The sequence below is a fragment of the Mustelus asterias genome, chromosome 23, assembly GCF_964213995.1.
Source record: "Mustelus asterias chromosome 23, sMusAst1.hap1.1, whole genome shotgun sequence".
Classification (NCBI taxonomy): Eukaryota; Metazoa; Chordata; class Chondrichthyes; order Carcharhiniformes; family Triakidae; genus Mustelus; species Mustelus asterias.
In genome coordinates this window covers 48,511,647-48,528,738 of record NC_135823.1, presented here as the reverse complement: position 1 = coordinate 48,528,738, position 17,092 = coordinate 48,511,647, and the positions used below count along the sequence as shown (strand labels likewise).

The 17,092-nt window shown below is 45.7% G+C and overlaps 1 protein-coding gene across 1 annotated transcript in view; it reads left to right on the top strand.

Moving 5' to 3' along the window:
- The window catches only part of trap1 (TNF receptor-associated protein 1), a 36,639-nt gene extending 24,394 nt beyond the window's left edge, over positions 1–12,245 (top strand). Inside the window, exon 18 of the mRNA XM_078240508.1 lies at positions 7,895–12,245. Coding sequence (XP_078096634.1) covers positions 7,895–7,996 — 102 coding nt within the window. The 3' untranslated portion in view covers positions 7,997–12,245. The remainder of the gene's footprint in view (positions 1–7,894) is intronic.
- The last annotated feature ends 4,847 nt before the right edge of the window (positions 12,246–17,092 follow it).

Below are 17,092 nucleotides of genomic sequence, written 5' to 3'. Positions count from 1 at the left end.
AGTTCAGCTCCTAGTCATCCTTGTGCATTGATCTACCCACGCCCTGTGCCAGTGATGCTGCTGGTGGCATCCAGGTAGCACTAAGGGAATCAGCAGTGTAGCTCTCGGCCACTACTGCCGCTTCAACAGTGCAGCACTCCCTCAATACTGGCCCTCTGACAGTGCACCACTCTCTCAGTGCTGCCCCTCCAACAGCGTGGCACTGCCTTAGTACTGACCCTCTGACAGTGCAGCACTCTGTGTTGACCCTCTGACAGTGCAGCATTCCCTCAGTACTGACCCTCTGACAGTGCAGCGTTCCCTCAGTACTGGCCCTCTGACAGTGCACCACTCTCTCAGTGCTGCCCCTCCAACAGCGTGGCACTGCCTTAGTACTGACCCTCTGACAGTGCAGCACTCTGTGTTGACCCTCTGACAGTGCAGCATTCCCTCAGTACTGACCCTCTGACAGTGCAGCGTTCCCTCAGTACTGGCCCTCTGACAGTGCAGCACTCTCTCAGTGCTGCCCCTCCAACAGCGTGGCACTGCCTTAGTACTGACCCTCTGACAGTGCAGCACTCTGTGTTGACCCTCTGACAGTGCGGCGCTCCCTCAGTACTGACCCGCTGACAGTGCAGCACTCCCTCAGCACTGACCCGCTGACAGTGCAGCACTCCCTCAGTACTGGCCCTCTGACAGTGCACCACTCTCTCAGTGCTGCCCCTCCAACAGCGTGGCACTGCCTTAGTACTGACCCTCTGACAGTGCAGCACTCTGTGTTGACCCTCTGACAGTGCGGCGCTCCCTCAGTACTGACCCGCTGACAGTGCAGCACTCCCTCAGCACTGACCCGCTGACAGTGCAGCACTCCCTCAGCACTGACCCGCTGACAGTGCAGCGCTCCCTCAGCACTGACCCGCTGACAGTGCCGCGTTCCCCCAGCACTGACCCGCTGACAGTGCCGCGTTCCCTCAGCACTGACCCGCTGACAGTGCGGCACTCCCTCAACACTGACCCGCTGACAGTGCCGCGCTCCCTCCGTACTGCACTTGCCTATCAGCCTAGGATCTGTGTTTTAGGACTGTAGTGTGAGTCTCAAACTCCTAAGCAACTGATTCGGATCAGAGTGGAATGGCTGCGACCAGAAAGGAGAATAGTAGAAGCAAACTTGGTGTTCCATCCTAGTACAGGTGGCATCGTGGTTTCCTCTGCTCCCTGGGGGGGGTCTATCAGGGCAATGGCGAGTCTAAACTTCCACCACCTCATTGTCATTAATTGTTAAAGTATTCTGTAATGCATCCTGCCAAACTGAAAATTGAGAACAAAGAACATTATTGCTTCCATGAAAAACCCCTCAATTCAGGGCAATGTCAGACTGCTGCAGTGTTCAATTAGTGCAGCTCCTGACACAGTCATCACCCTAAATCAGTGGTTCCCAAAGCGCCACACTGGTGCGGCGAGAGAGGATGGCAAGTGTGGGGGGAAGATTCAAGGACAATCAAAGAAACATTTAAACATGGATTAGATATTTTTCTAAAGTGATTGTTTTATACTTTCTGGATGTCCCATGATCATATTATAAAGTAGTTGTGTTCTATGTTATGAATCAAGCACTGCTAGGAGTTTTTTTTTGTTTTTGAATGTATTTCTTATCGATAAAAAATTCGGTGTGGCGCGAGCAAATTTTTATTCCGAAAGTGTGGCCCAGTGAAAAAAGGTTTGGGAACCACTGCCCTAAATGGTGGCAAAATGTCTCATTTTGATGCAGTCTTGCAGTTGCTGCAGTGCTGGTTACCTGCCACATGGTGGTGAAAGTGAGCTGTGTAGTGTTGCAATCAGTGCCTTTGCTGGTAGAGGTTGGTACTGCAGTAACTAAAAGCTTCAGGGAGTAAATGACCAGACATTTTGAGTTAGATTCTTTTTTTCTAGAGGTAAAAGTCTTGCTGTTTCTGTAGAAAAGCTGTGAGGAGATGGCTGAATGCTACTTCATAGAATCATAGAATCCTATAGTGCAGGAGGAGGCCATTCAGCCCATCAAGTCTGCACCAACCACAATCCCACCCGGACCCTATCTCCACAACCCCATGCATTTGCTCTAGTTAGTCTAGTGTTAACCAGCACATCTTTGCTGTGGGAGGAAACCCACGCAGACATGGGGAGTATGTGCAAACTCCACATAGACAGTGACCCAAGCCGGGATTCGAACCCGGGTCCCTGGTGCTGAGAGGCAGCAATGCTAACCACTGCGCCACCATACCACCTACTATTTGGGTGGGAAGAGAGGGGCAATCACAAAACATCAGTGTGCAGCTACAGCAAGTGATTAGAAGGCAAATGGACTGCTGGTGTTTATTATAAGAGGAATGGAATATAAAAGTAGGGAAATTTTACTGAGCTGTGCAGGGCCTCGGTGAGACCACATCTGGAATACTGTGTACAGCTTTGGTCTCCTTTTTCGAAAACAGATATAATTGTGTATGATGGTTCACTGTTTATTCCTGGGATGAGGAGTTTATCTCGTGAAGAAAGACCGACCAGGTTTTCTCTATACCCATTGGAGTTTCGAAGAATAAGAAGTGATTTTATTGAAGCACACAAGATCCTGAGGGGATTTAACAGGGTAGATACTGGGAGGATGTTTCCACTTGTGGGAGAGACACGAACTAGGAGGCGTTGTTGAAGAATAAGAGGTCTCCCTTTTACGACAGAGATGAGAAACATTTGTTCTCAGAGGGTCATTCATCTGTGGAATTCTCTTCCCCAGACAGTGGTAGAGGCTGGGGGGTTGAATTTATTTAAGGCCGAGTTGGACAGTTTTTTGATAGACAGTTGGGGTCGAAGGGGGGCAGACGGGAAACTGGAGCTGAGGCTGCAACCAGATCATCCATCATGGTATTGAATGGCTGTGGAGATGCTGGTGTTGGACCGCGGTGTACAAGATGAGAGGTCACCCGGTTATAGTCCAACAATTTACTTGAAATCACAAGCTTTCGAGGCACTGCTACTTCGTCAGGTGAAGTGGAGTGAGGGGCGCAGGCACAGAATATATAGGCGGAGTGATGATAGCCCGACACTAACGGGTAATCAAGAGTGTCAAAGGATAAATACAGACAGTGTAGGGCAGTGTAGGCTGGCTGAATAACAAGTCTTTACAAGTAATCACGAGTGGTAATAGAGAAACGCAAGCAGTTAAAGTATAGTCAGTATGTGTAAAGTGTCGACAGGCTGTAGAACAAGTGAAGGGATGACCCAAGAACTGATAATTTAAGGCAGAGAGATAATTACAAACAATCAGAGTAAGATGGTGCTAAACACGATGCAAACTAATTCAGTCAGAGAGATCATCACCCGGAATCAAGGTGTGCATGGTATCAAAACAGGACAGTCAGGGAGAATTTTCCCCCACAGAACAGTACGGTGGGGTTACATGAAGCACGACATGAACCCGAGATCATGGTTAAGGCCGTCCTCATGAGTGCGGAACTTGGCTATCAGTTTCTGCTCGGTGATTCTGCGTTGTTGTGCGTCTTGAATACTGCCTTGGAGAATGCTGACCAGAAGATCGGAGGCTGAATGTCCTTGGCCACTGAAATATTCTCCGACTGGGAGGGAACACTCCTGCCTGGCGATTGTTGCGCGATGTCCATTCATCCGTTGTCGTAGTGTCTCCATTGTCTCAATGACGTACCATGCCCCGGGGCATCCTTCCCTGCAGCATATGAGGTAGACAACATTGTCTGAGTTGCATGAGTACGTACCATGTACCTGGTGGGTGATGTTCATGGTAATATCTGAGCTGATGATCTGGCATGTCCTGCAGAGATTACCGTGGCAGGGTTCTGTGGTGTTGTGGTCACTGTTCCCCTGAGAGCTGGGTAGCCTGCTGCAAATGATGGTCAATTTGAGGTTAGGCAACTGTTTGAAGGCGAGTAGTGGGATGGCCTTGGCGAGATGTTCGTTGTCATTAATGACAAGCTGAAGGCTGCGAAGGAGCTGAGGTGGTTTCTCCACTCCGGGGAAGTACTGGATGACAAAGGGTACTCTGTCAATTGTGTCCCATGTTTGTCTCCTGAGGATGGCGTTGCATTCTTTCGCTGTGATACATCGGAACTGTCGAGTGATGAGTTGTACATTGTATCCTGTTTTTAGGACGTCATTCAGCATCCGTAGGTGTCCATCCTGTTCCTCCTCATCCAAGCAGATCCTGTGTATATGCGGGGCTTGTCGATAAGGGATGGCTTCTTTAATGTGCTTGGGGTGAAAGCTGGAGAAGTGGAGCAACTGAGTTATCTGTGGGCTTAGAGTAGAGTGAAGTGCTGAAGTGTCCATCCTTGATGGAAATGTGTGTGTCCAAAAACGGGACCGATTCTGAAGAGTAGTTCATTGTGAGTCTGATGGTGGGATGGAACTTGTTGTGTCCTCATCTAGTCATTCCTCACCGTGAGTCCAAAGGAAAAGAAAGTCGTTGATTTATCTGGTATGTCGCATTGGTTGGAGGCCCCGTGTGGCAAAGAAGTCTTGCTCGACCCTGTGCATAAAAATGTTAGTGTATTGGGGTGCGAATCTGATCCCCATGGCTGTTCTGTGTGTCTGGATGAAAAACTGGTTGCCAAAGGTGAAGACGTTGTGGTCATGGATGAAGCGGATGAGTTGTAGGGTGGCATCTGGAAATAGGCTGTTGTTGGTGTTGAGTACTGAGGCTGCTGCAGCGATGCTGTCACCGTGGGGGATGCTGGTGTAGAGTGCCGAGACATCCATTGTGACAAGGAGTGATCCTGGTTTGACTGGTCCGAAAGTTTCTGTAAGAGATTTGTGTTGTCACGACAGAAGCTGAGGGTTCCTTGTATGATGGGTTTCAGGATGCCCTTGAGAGAACCTGAGAGATTCTCACACAGGGTCCCGGTGCCCGTTACAATGGGATGTCCGGGTATGTTGGGTTTGTGTATTTTCAGGAGGCAGTAGAAGTCTCCAACGTGGGGAGTACGTGGGATGAGATTGTATAGGATGCTCTGAAGGTCTGGATCGAGGGTCTTGCTCAGTCCGTTGAGTTGGCAGGTGTGTTCTTTGGTTAGATCGGTGGGTAACCGCCTGTACCACTCCTAGTTGTTCACTTGCCGGTACACTTCTTCGCAATAGTCAGTTCTGTGCTGTATGACGATAGCTCCTCCTTTGTCAGTTGGTTTCATATGATCTTGTGATTGGTTTTGAGAGCGTAGATGGCGTTGTGTTGTGCTCGGGTGACATTCTGGGCTGTCTTGAGTGCGGCTGATGAATCTAGTGTTGACGTATCCCCTGACTGTTTGAGCATACATGTCAAGCTTAGGGTAGCAGCCATCCAAAAGCGTCTGGGTCCAATTCGACTCTTTCTTTCTTCGGTTGCTGCACTACAGGCTCCTCTGTTGGCTGTACCAGTTCATTGGTAGTTTCATTAGGTTTGCTGCTGACATTTTGGAGTTTGTGGGAGAATTCCCGGAGTCTGACGAATTCCTCTGTGTCTGCCGCGAGACCAATGGGGTCCATTTTGATGGTTGGGCGGAAGTTGAGCCCTCGGCTGAGAACTTCGATTTTGTCTGGTTGAAGGGTGTGGTCAGACAAATTGATAATGGACTTCCCTGAGGTGGTACCAGGGGAGGCTTGGTTGCTGCTGGTGGCACCAGTTGAAACAAACAACAAGCTACCCAGCTCTCAGGGCAACAGCAACCATCACACCATACAACACTGCCACGGTAACCTCTGCAGGACCTGCACGACCATCGACACGAATACTACCATCACACGGGAACATCACCCATCAGGGACACGGTACATACTCATGCGACTCGGTCAACGTAGTCTACGTCATACGCTGCAGGAAAGAGTGCCCCGGGGCATGGTACATGGGTGAGACCATGCAGAGACACCACAACAATGGATGAACGGACACCACGCAGCAATCGCCAGGCAGGAGTGTTTCCTTCCAGTCGGAGAACTCTTCAGTGGCCAAAAACATTCAGCCTCTGATTTTCCGGTTAGCCGAAGGCGGCCTTTGAGACGCACAACAACACAGAATCGCCGAGCAGAAACTGATAGCCAGGTTCCACACTCATGAGGACGGGCTTAACCTGGATCTTGGGTTCATGTCACGCTACATGTAACCCCACCATACTGTTCTGTGGGGGAAAATTCTCCCTGACTGTCCTGTTTTGACACCATGCACACCTTGATTCCGGGTGATGAGATCTCTGCATCGTGTTTAGCACCAACTTACTCTTTGATTGTTTGTAATCACCTCCCTGCCTTAAATTCAGTTCTTGGATCATCCCTTCACTTGTCCTACAGTCTGTCGACACTTTACACACACTGATTATACTTAACTGCTTGTATTTATCTATTAGTACTCGTGATTACCTGTAAAGACTTGTTATTCAGCCAGCCTAAACTGCACTACACTGTCTGTATTTATCCATTGACACTTTTGATTACCTGAGAGTGTCGGACCATCGTCATTCTGCCTGTATATTCTGTGCCTGCGCACCTCACTCCACTTCACCTGACGAAGGAGCAGTGCTCCGAAAGCTTGTGATTTCAAATAGACCTGTTGCACTATGACCTAGTGTCATGTGACCTCTTGTATTGAATGGCAGAACAGACCTGAAGGGCCGAATGACCACCTCCTTCTAAACGCTGCATTCCTCACTTGGTACCTTCCAAATCCACTACTTCTAATGCCTATCAGGACAAGGACAGCAGAGATGCACATCACCACCATCATCTGCATGTTCCCCTTCAAGTTTCACACCATCTTGTCTTGGAACAATGTCAGTTGCCATTTCTTCACCACCAGGACAGTTAGAGATGGGTGATAATTGGCAGCTTTGCCAGCGACGCCCATGTCTTTGAATGAAATTTTTTCAGTGTAGGATATCACTTCTTACAGAAAATAGGTACTGCAGGAAGTCCAAGGGACAGAGTGATCTCCTAGACTATGGTCATCAAACCTTTACAGCACAGGAGACCATTTGGCCTATTATGCGTGTGCTGGCTTTATAAAAGAGCAGTTGTGTTTAGTCCCACACTTTCGTCTAAAATCCTGCAATCATTGTTAAAGACCAATCCAGCTCTCTTTCCAGGTTAACATTCCAATAACTGGTTTCAATCACCTAGACAGTGATTTTTCCTGTACTTTTCCCAAATTGGCCTGTGTTTTATCTCTTTTTGCCTGTCTGGTTTTGGATCATGAGCTGATTGTAAATTCTGATTTATAACTGTGTGGATCAGGCTGATGTCCTTGTTCCTGTTAGGGTATCAAGGTCATTTGAGATCTCAAGGTTATTGCCCCTTCCTTTTGAGGGTTGACCTGGGCCTGAATAAGTGTCCCGTGCTCAGGGTTACAAGCCATGGATAACAGCAGAGCCAGTGAATTTTCAGTGCTAATGGCAGAACAGCTACAACTTCAAGGGACAACCGCTGCTTACAGGCGGAGGAGGATCCATTGGGATGAGGACTTGTGTTTCCTTTAAGCACACATGAGGAAGACAGCAGGAAGTGACCTTGTGTGTATTTCCTTGTCACATTGCTCATTGAACTTGGAAATGGCAGCATCTAGAAAGGGGAGTGTGGGACCACAAGAAGGACCTGCCTTTGGGCAGATCATTATATTGTTCCGATATCATTGCACTGCCTTTTCAGTTTATTCCTCTGTTCTTAGGCACCCGGCTGTTTGTATTTCTTTATGCTCCTTCTGTAGGTGGTGTGCTAACCTCAGTGTGGCTTCTTCAGAGGAGATCAGTCACAAGCGCTTCTCCCAGGGCCACACAATCTTATTGCATTTGAAAACTGCTGGTTGTTGCGGCCGGGTGGGTGAGGGTGGGGAGGATTAAACTAGAGTGATTGTTTGGGCTTTGGTCTAACTCTAATCCCGCACTGTTGCTTTCAGATTTATGATAACGCGATGATCGCTGCAGGGCTGAATGATGATCCCCGACCTATGGTCAACAGATTGAACGAACTTCTGACCAAAGCACTGGAAAACCATTGAAGACTGACGGAGGGGCCCTAACGCCTCTGGTCACCAGTTGTGGAGTCCTAGGACCATCAGGAAAGACCCAACAATCCATTGTCACTGAGCCTGTGTTTGGCATTGTGCTGTCAACATGCCTCGTAATTTCTCCAATCGCAAACACTGTTGATACAAATTATATATCTTGAGATGAAAGATTCTACAAAGTGAAATGTTTTTCTTGGACTGAGGGAGCTGCAGTTCCTTGTCATGTTCTCTGTCGATGACCTGTGTTTTTTTGGCCGTTTACTCTGGCTGCAAGGGGACACTCTCCCTCCATTCTGTAAATCTCTGGTTTCCTGTCAAAATAATAATTTGCCAATTGGCCCAATGACTTCAATCAGTGCCTGGGTATAGAATTGGTAATGGAGTTCCTTCCACCAGGAGTTGTGTCCCGGTTCATTTTTCCCTCCTGTGTTTGTGTGTGGAGACAGGAACCTCAGAAGTAGAATTGAGGTGATGGAGGGAAAGGGCGAGATCCATCAGGGAGGGGGGAGAATCTGTTTGGGGGAAAAAGAACGTGCTGGCTGTTTTTGATGTTCAGAAGCTGTTGTGTGTAGGTGGAGAGGTGTTGATTTGTTCATGGGTGTAGGAAATAATTTACCTATTTATGGAGCTGTGTCTGGTATAGAGTGCGAGGCAGCTGTTTCACTCAGGTTTAAAAAGAAATCACTGAATTTTAAAGAGGGATCTTGGTGTTTTTCTGAATATTTTGGCACCCACACAAAGCCTGTGAATGATATTGTTTGCTAAGAATGTTGGAGACACCAGTCTTTTCGACAAAATAGTCTGCAATATTCTCCTCACTGGGGTCTGATTTCACAGGAACCGAACCCTCCCCTCCCGAGGCAAGAGCTGTGTGGAAGAGATGATCCCACTCTGCAGACTGAGATCTACTGAATTTGTGTGAGGTTTGTGATGCTGGATGTGAAAATTATGAATCGATTATACTCCCCCTTTTACACACAGGAAAAGTACCGGGGCCAATGAATGTCTTTGCATTGACAATTTCTAGAGCAGAATTTTAACAAACCCCTATTAGTGCCAGTAAGTTTCTACTGGCTGTGAAACATTGAAATATTAACGAGGCACCGAGATGCAGGAAATGTTGCTGTGGCTCTCTCTAAATGTTGCATTAATGAGTTTTAGAAGCTGAAGGCAGGAGCTGAGCTGGCAAATGGCCAAAGGACAACACTGGCAAGCAGCTGTGATGTTCCTGGCTTTTCTCTCCGTTCCCAAAGTTGCTCCTTGCTGGGATGGAATTTCACAGCCACTGGTCACCTTCCAGTGCCACAGCAAAACTGTCTGCCATGGAGTGCAGCAGATCACCAATGGGCACCTTGGATAGTTCCTCCACCCCCAGTCTCTGAGGGTAGAGGTAAGCTGTACGTGCTAAGCTCTCATCAGGTGACTCAGCGACATGCCTGGTCCTGCTGAAAATCTCTTCCTTGCCACTTTTACAAGAGGGGGCCCTTTGTAAAAAGGCTGCAGGCTATCTATAAACGCCAACACTCAGACTTGACGAAGTATGAAAATCAAATCAAAGTGCTACAATGATTCAGTTTGAGCAGAAAATTGACCAAAGAACAGTACAGCACAGGAAACAGGCCCTTCGGCCCTCCAAGCCTGTGCCGCTCCTTGGTCCAACTAGACCAATCATTTGTATCATTCCCAGGCTGCTCATGTGACTATCCAGGTAAGTCTTAAACGATGTCAGCGTGCCTGCCTCCGCCACCCTACTTGGCAGCGCATTCCAGGCCCCCACCACCCTCTGTGTAAAAAACATCCCTCTGATATCTGAGTTATACTTCACCCCTCTCACCTTGAGCCTGTGACCCCTCGTGAACGTCACTTCTGATCTGGGAAAAAGCTTCCCACCGTTCACCCTATCTATCCCCTTCATATCTTGTACACCTCTATTAGATCTCCCCTCATTCTCCGTCTTTCCAGGGATTGCCTTTATTTATATACATTCTCAGGATGTGGATGACTGAAATTTACTGTCCATCCTTCAGTTACCCATGTTATCAATTCTGATCTCACAGTGACTTAGCTAAACCAGAGTCCACCATGTTGGTGAGGTTGGAATTGCATATAAACCCAGGCTGGGGAGGATAGCAAGTTTCCTTCTCTTTAGGACTGGTCAATCAGTTGGGTCATTTCGCCATTCCAATAACTTCACAGTTGCTCTTCCTGATCCCAGCTTTATAATTCCAGAATAAAAGCAAAATACTGCACTTGCTGAAAATCTGAAATAAAAACAGAATTCTGGATAAAGGATCTGGTAGCATCTGTGGAGAGAAAGAGTTAATTTTTCAAATCTATGACTTCATCAGAGCTCCCTTCTGAAAAGGCGTACAGACTTGAAACATTAACTCTTTCTCTCTCCACAGATGCCGCCAGACCTGCTGAGTTTGTCCCAGCAGTTTCTGTTTTTATTTATAATTCCAAAATTCAAATCCTCAAAGGCGTAGTGTTGAGTCAGGGTGTGATTGCACTACCTGCACCCAGCCTCTTGGTCTCAGTAGCATCTATTGTACTGATGTGATATTGGTCCAACTCTTCTGCGATTGAATTCATTCTGAATTGCAGACATTGGCTATGAACCCAAACCCATGTTATCCAAGACAGTTTAGTCCTTTGGTCTGATCTGGATTTGAATCCGGGATGGAAATGCTGGTATCTGTTCCACTGTCACTCCTTGCATCACTGTTACATTCCCAGCTGATGTTACCATTAGACAGGTCGGGTCGCAGAGTGATCCCAGCTCAATACATCCTAACTTTTATTTTTTGTTGAGCGATGTGGATGAAGAGAGGCACAGGACTGCTAATGAACTTTTAATGAAAACGGAACATTTATTAAACAAGAAAGGATTTACTAAAATGCAAGGCTCCTCCACCCCTTTAAAGGTATGTACAGATTTGTAAGGATAACACAAGTTACAAAACATGCTTAAATGTTATGTAAATCAAAGCCAAATGGTGGTCAGATACACCACACTCTGAAACCAAGTGACAGATGCCATCCAAAACAACTATGGTTTTCTCATCAAATCCTCCACATGCTTTTCACACTGACCCAGCTGGTCTCACTGGAACTCTGACTTCCACCCAAGGGTTTCCAATCTCCACTCTTCAAGAACATGCCTTGGAATCTTCTCCCAAACTACACTTTCTCGCTATATCTTCGCCAAGAATCCACCTCCAGGTTTTCAACCTCTTCTTTTGGCCTTCCTCTGCTCTGGATCGTGACTTGCATTCGAGTTTCCCCACAATCTCTCAGGTACCCAACCATACCAACTGAACACTACTGTTTCACAGGCTGTAGTAAGGTGTCACCAACGTTTTGACCAGCTTAAACATCTGGCTTCTCATGTGGCCAATTTTAAATCTGGTTCCTGCAACGGTCTCCTCAATTCCGAGCCCTTTTCATCGCATTTTACTTCAATTCCTCCTGCAGGACTTTGTTCAAATTCCTTTTTTTTTTTCTCCTTTTGACTCAAGTCCGTCTTGCACCATCCCCTGGTTTCTGGAACTTTCTTTTGGACATTCTGCTTTATGCAGTTCCCTGTTTTGTGTCCGACTCCTCCTGGCACTAGGTTACACCCTTGTATTTGCTTTAACATTGTAAACCCACTTTACCTTATTTCTAATACCCATAAGTATAAATTACTTAAAACTGCCTCTATTTCCTGGCCACCATCCAGTGCTCATTGGATCAGCAATGTCTTGATTTTAAAATTCTTTTTTTTATATCCCTCTGTGGCATTTCCCCTCCCTAACCTTCAGTCCTAAAATCCCCGGGTATATCTGAACTCCCAAAAGCTCTCTCCCTCTAACATTTTTTTCCCCTCCTTTACAATTTTCCTTAAATTTTCTACATCTTTTGGTCATCTGTCCTAATATCTGTTTACGTGGCTGGGTGTCAGGTTTTTTTATTTGATCATTCTTCTGTGAAACACCCAAGGACATTACTGTGTGAGCAAGTTGATGTTACTCAGAGATCTGTTACATAAATATTGACAACCTCTGTCCTTGTTGGTTCTAAACTCCATCCTATCCCAACCATGGATCTGAGGTTTTGTTTTTGAAGGAGGTTTTTGTGGGGCTGGCTGCTTTTGCTGCAAGTCTGGTTTGAGTCACTTGTGTTAATTTCTTTGTGCCAAGTACTGTGCACTGGTTGTAATTGGTCCGGTTTGTATGTGTTATAAATCACATTCTATTCTATTCCAGTGTGTTCAGATCAATGAATGACAGAGAAATCAAGGTCAGTATCAGTACTGGCCCTGGGGCACACAGGCCACTGCCTCCTATTGTGGTACACAACTGGGAGAGGGACTCTAATCTGTGTCCCTCTGTCATGGCTGTAGGCCTACACAAAGGAGCTGGAGTAGGCCATTCATCCCCTTGAGCCTGTTCCACCAATTAAGATCACAACCGATCTTATAGTAACCTTAATTCTGCATCCTGTCTACCCACCCCCCGCTTACCAAGAATCTATCAATCTAAAGACTTCCTTCCACTGCCTTTTCTAGAAGAGTTCCAAACAGTCACGACCCTCAGAACTTTTTTGTCGCATTTTGGTTTTAAATGGCTGACCCCTTATTTTCTAGATTTTCCCTCAAGGGGAAACATCCTCTCCATGTTCACCCTGTCAAGACATCATGTTTTAATCAAGCAACTCTTCTAAACTCCAGAGGTTACAAGCCTAGCCTGTCCAATCTTTCCTAATAAAGCAACTTACCCAACCCAGGTAATCTTCTGAGCTGCTTCTAATGGGCAGCTCGGTGGCACAGTGGTTAGCACTGCTGCATCACACCACTAGGGACCTGGGTACAATTCCCAGCTTGGAGAACGTGCTGATTCCCGCACTGACAGACCCCCGTGCCTGCATGGGTTTCCTCCGGGTGCTCCAGTTTTGTCCCACAATCTGAAAGATGTGCTGGTCAGGTGCATTGGCAATGCTAAATACTCCCTCCATGTACCCGAACATGCACCAGACTGTGGCGACGAGGGGATTTTCACAGCAATTATGTTAATGTAAGCCTACTTGTGACTAAATAAACTTAACTCATTAACCTTCCTTAAAAAGGGTGACCAAAACTCCAAATATTGGTTTGCCATTGTCCTGTACAACTGAAGCATAATGTCCCTATTTTTCTATTCAATTCCCCTTAAATTATAGCTCTGAATTACTTGTTGTACCTGTATACCAGCCTTTTGTGACTCATGCACTCACACCTGGATCCCTCTGCACCTCCAAGCTCTGCAATTTCACATTTAATAGGCTTTTTTACTCTTCCTGCTGTGGAGGGGGACTGTGGGTCAGTGGAAACAAGAATATTGAAACAATAATTAGCCACTCATTATTCACATTGATGGTTATTTGTAATTTATACTTTGATTTAACTTAAAATTGTTGACTGGGAGGGGAAATTAATTTTAAGAAACAGTTGGTGATCTTCCCCGAGAAGGACCAAGTGAGGGCAGTGGAAATTGAGAAATGACAATTCCACTGGGTTTAGGGATGTCCCTCACCTTCCCTCTCCCAGCCCTAAGATATGGACTAGGTGAAATGGCTGCACATTGAAGTGATTCCTGGGCTACTAACACCTTGGACATAAGGACGCTCTTGGCTGTAGATGGATTGAGTCACCTCTTCCTAATTGAAGTTTCCCATAATTTCTGATCACTGGATAACTACAGAGTCTGAGTCTGCATCCTTTAGCAACATAGGGCCAGGACTGTGCAATGGTATCAGCCATGGCCCACTCGGTAACACTCTGTTCTAAGTTGTGTTCAAGTTCCATTCCCTAATCTGAACACAGTCTATGTTGACCCTCCAGTATGGCTCTGAGCGAGTCCTGCACTGCAGGAGGTGCAGTCTTTCTGGGAGGTGTGGTCTTTCAGATGAGATATTGCACCAAGGCACTGTTTGCCTTCACAAGTGGATGTAAAAGAGCTCGATGCCACCATTTCAAGGAAGAGCAAATAAATTCAACCCAGTTCCCAGCCAATATTTCATCCTCAATCACCATCACATAAACAGATTGGTCACAATCACAATTCTGTTTGTAGCACACAAATTAGATCCTTTGCTACACCAATAACTTCAAAGTAATTAAAAGACCATGAAGTCTTTTGGGATTTTGTGAAAGGGCTTTCTGCTTCATTGCTACAGGTCGGAACTAGTCATATGATATTCCTGATTGCCCCAGTCCGTAGCTGGGCAGTCCTCTCTCTAGCATTAGAGTGGGAGAAATCACTTAAAACCCAGGAAAACCAACCATTCTAACACAGGCTCACAACAGGAGACTGCAGAGAGAGCAAACTAATTTGAAGGACTTCACCGACTTCAGTCAGTGGTGACTTCTGCATTTTGCATTCACAGCTTGGTCTGAATTGTGTATAAATAGCCTCTGACTCTGGCTGTCCCTGCATGATTCAGTGGCTCCCTGACACGTGTAGGGCAGCATAATTATTCAGCTCAATGGTATCATTTACCAGCCTTGATGATCATTACAAAATATATTCAATAAATACAGGCTAATCCTCTGCTTAAAGGTACTGTTATACCAATAAAAAAAATCAGAACATGTATTTATAGAATTTCCTACTTTTACAGCTAATCAAATACAATGTTGTAGGAAACATGGCAGCCATTTAGCCTAGATTACATTGAAGTCTCGGGAATAAACAATCTTTGGAGTCCAAGGGAACAGCTAACCACTGAGTTTCACAGAGAGCCCAACCAAAAAACCAATTCCCTAACTGCTTCTGAGACAACAGGATTGTAGAGTAGATGTAAAAAGAATAAGTTTCACTTGTATTAATCCCTCGTGCATTAAAACCGCGTATAGAGCATTCTGCATTTTTGCTGGGTTGTGTTTTTTTTATTGTTGGAATGTGGGTGTTGTGAGCAATGCTGGTATTTATTACCCTTGTTTCCCTGAAAGATGATATACTAGGAGGCCACTTTTTAAAAAGTTTATTAATCACAAGTAAGGCTTACATTCGCACTGCAAAGAAGTTAGTGAAAATCTCCTAGTCGCCACATTCCAGCGCCTGTTTGGGTCAATGCACCTAACCAGCACATCTTCGGACTGTGGAGGAAACCAGAGCACCTGGAGGAAACCCACCCAGGAATTGAACCTGGGTCCTTGGAGCTGTGAGGCAGCAGTGCTAGCCACTGTCCTGTTCATTTGCCTGTTAAGAGTCAAGTATGTTGGTGTGGGACAGCAGTGCCACATAGGCCCAGACCAGGTAACATTTATGATGGTGTCACCCTGACTTGAAACAGTTTTGTTCTCTCTCTACAGAGGCTGTCGGACCTGCTGAGATTTTCCTCCATTTTGTTTTGTTTCAGATTCCAGCATCTGCAGTAATTTGAATTGGTGCAGTACCATAATATAAAATCAAGGAGGGAGCTCATCACCACCTTCTCCATGGTAATTAGGGATGGGCAATAGAAACTGGACTCGCCTGCAACCCCACACATCCCATGAAAGAATAAATTTAAAAATGTGAAATTCTCAAACTGGCCTGGTAGGGTGAATTTGTTGTATGGATTATTGGTCCAGTAACAACCACCACGCTATAGTACTTGTGCACAGTAGCATGCCTCATTAAAGGCAGCAGGTGAATGGTGACATCTCAAATAACCAGGTCTGCCAGCAAGCAGTACCTCTCGTCAGCCTTCTCCCAGGCAACAGCAAAAAGACTAACTATGAATCACAGGCTGCAATTCAGCCCTGCAGTGCCAGTGCCACAAATGGACCCACTGCTGTAAGGACCAGATGAACAGTGAGTAGGCCAGAAACAGCAACATTGCAGCAGACTGGAGCTAGGATACTGAGAAAAAGATAGGTTGTGAAAATGGAAGAGTGGACAGAGGAAAGATTCTAGATTAATAGCCTTTTGGTTGATATGATTGTAATTGCTCCTGTTCAGAGGTAGCACTGCTGCCTCACAGCACCAGGGACCCGGGTTCAATTCCAGGCTTGGAGTCACTATGGAGTTTGCATGTTCTGTGTGTGGGGGTTTCCTCTGGGTGCTCTGATTTCCTCCCACAGTCCAAAGATGTGCTGGTTAGGTGGATTGGCTGTGCTAAATTCTCCCTCAGTATACCTGAACAAGCACCAGAGTGTGGTGGCTCGGGGACTTTCACAGTAACTTCATTGCAGTGTTAATGTAAGCTTACTTGTGACTAATAAATATGTTCAGGATCTCAGCAGAGCACATTTAAGCAATTAGACACCAAATAAGAAAACAAGATCTCAAAGGATGTAAACTCCAGCTTACTGCCTCTGCCAGGTGCCTTAAGAAAAATATCAAGGGGTCACATTCCTGGGGCACCAGATCTATTTCTGGAATAAGGTTAAAATATGTATGGAGTTGTCTTCATCTGGACTGAAATTGAGTGTGGTCTTTGAGATTTACCAGGAGGATTTAAACTAATACAGAGCAGGAGCCAGAAACTTGAGGGTGAACAGAAGGCTTATCTGAAATTAGTGAGTATCAAAGGAGACTTATTTAAACCCTGCGATTAAAAATATTAAACTGGGTTATAATCTCATTTTAAATCAATTATGGTTTGAGCTATAGCTAAACACACTGTAGACCTGACTTACAGGGTTGACAACTTATTACTCTTTCCAATATTTTAAAGGAAGGTGGGGAGTAAAGAGGGTGGGATATCAGTGTTGAATTATTTCACAACACTAGACTTGATCAACCAAGGAAAATTACACCCTGGGTGAATTTGTATTTTGACAGCCTCTGTCAAATATGAAAAAAGAAACCATTAAAAAATATCTAAATCTTCTGATTTGTTCAACAAATCGATCTGCTTATTGATTCACATTCCCTAGCCAAATTTTACCTCAAATAACTAAACGGAGTGACTCACTCCCAACTATTAGAGTTTAATATTTGGCAACAATCCCCTCACTTGAACTAGGCTCAGTAAAAGTAGGTATGTTTTAATGTTATCTATTTAATGGATCAGTACCTGAACTCACCAACCTTAGTAACTGTGGTTCTACCTGACAATCTTGGCACTGCTCAGTGTTGT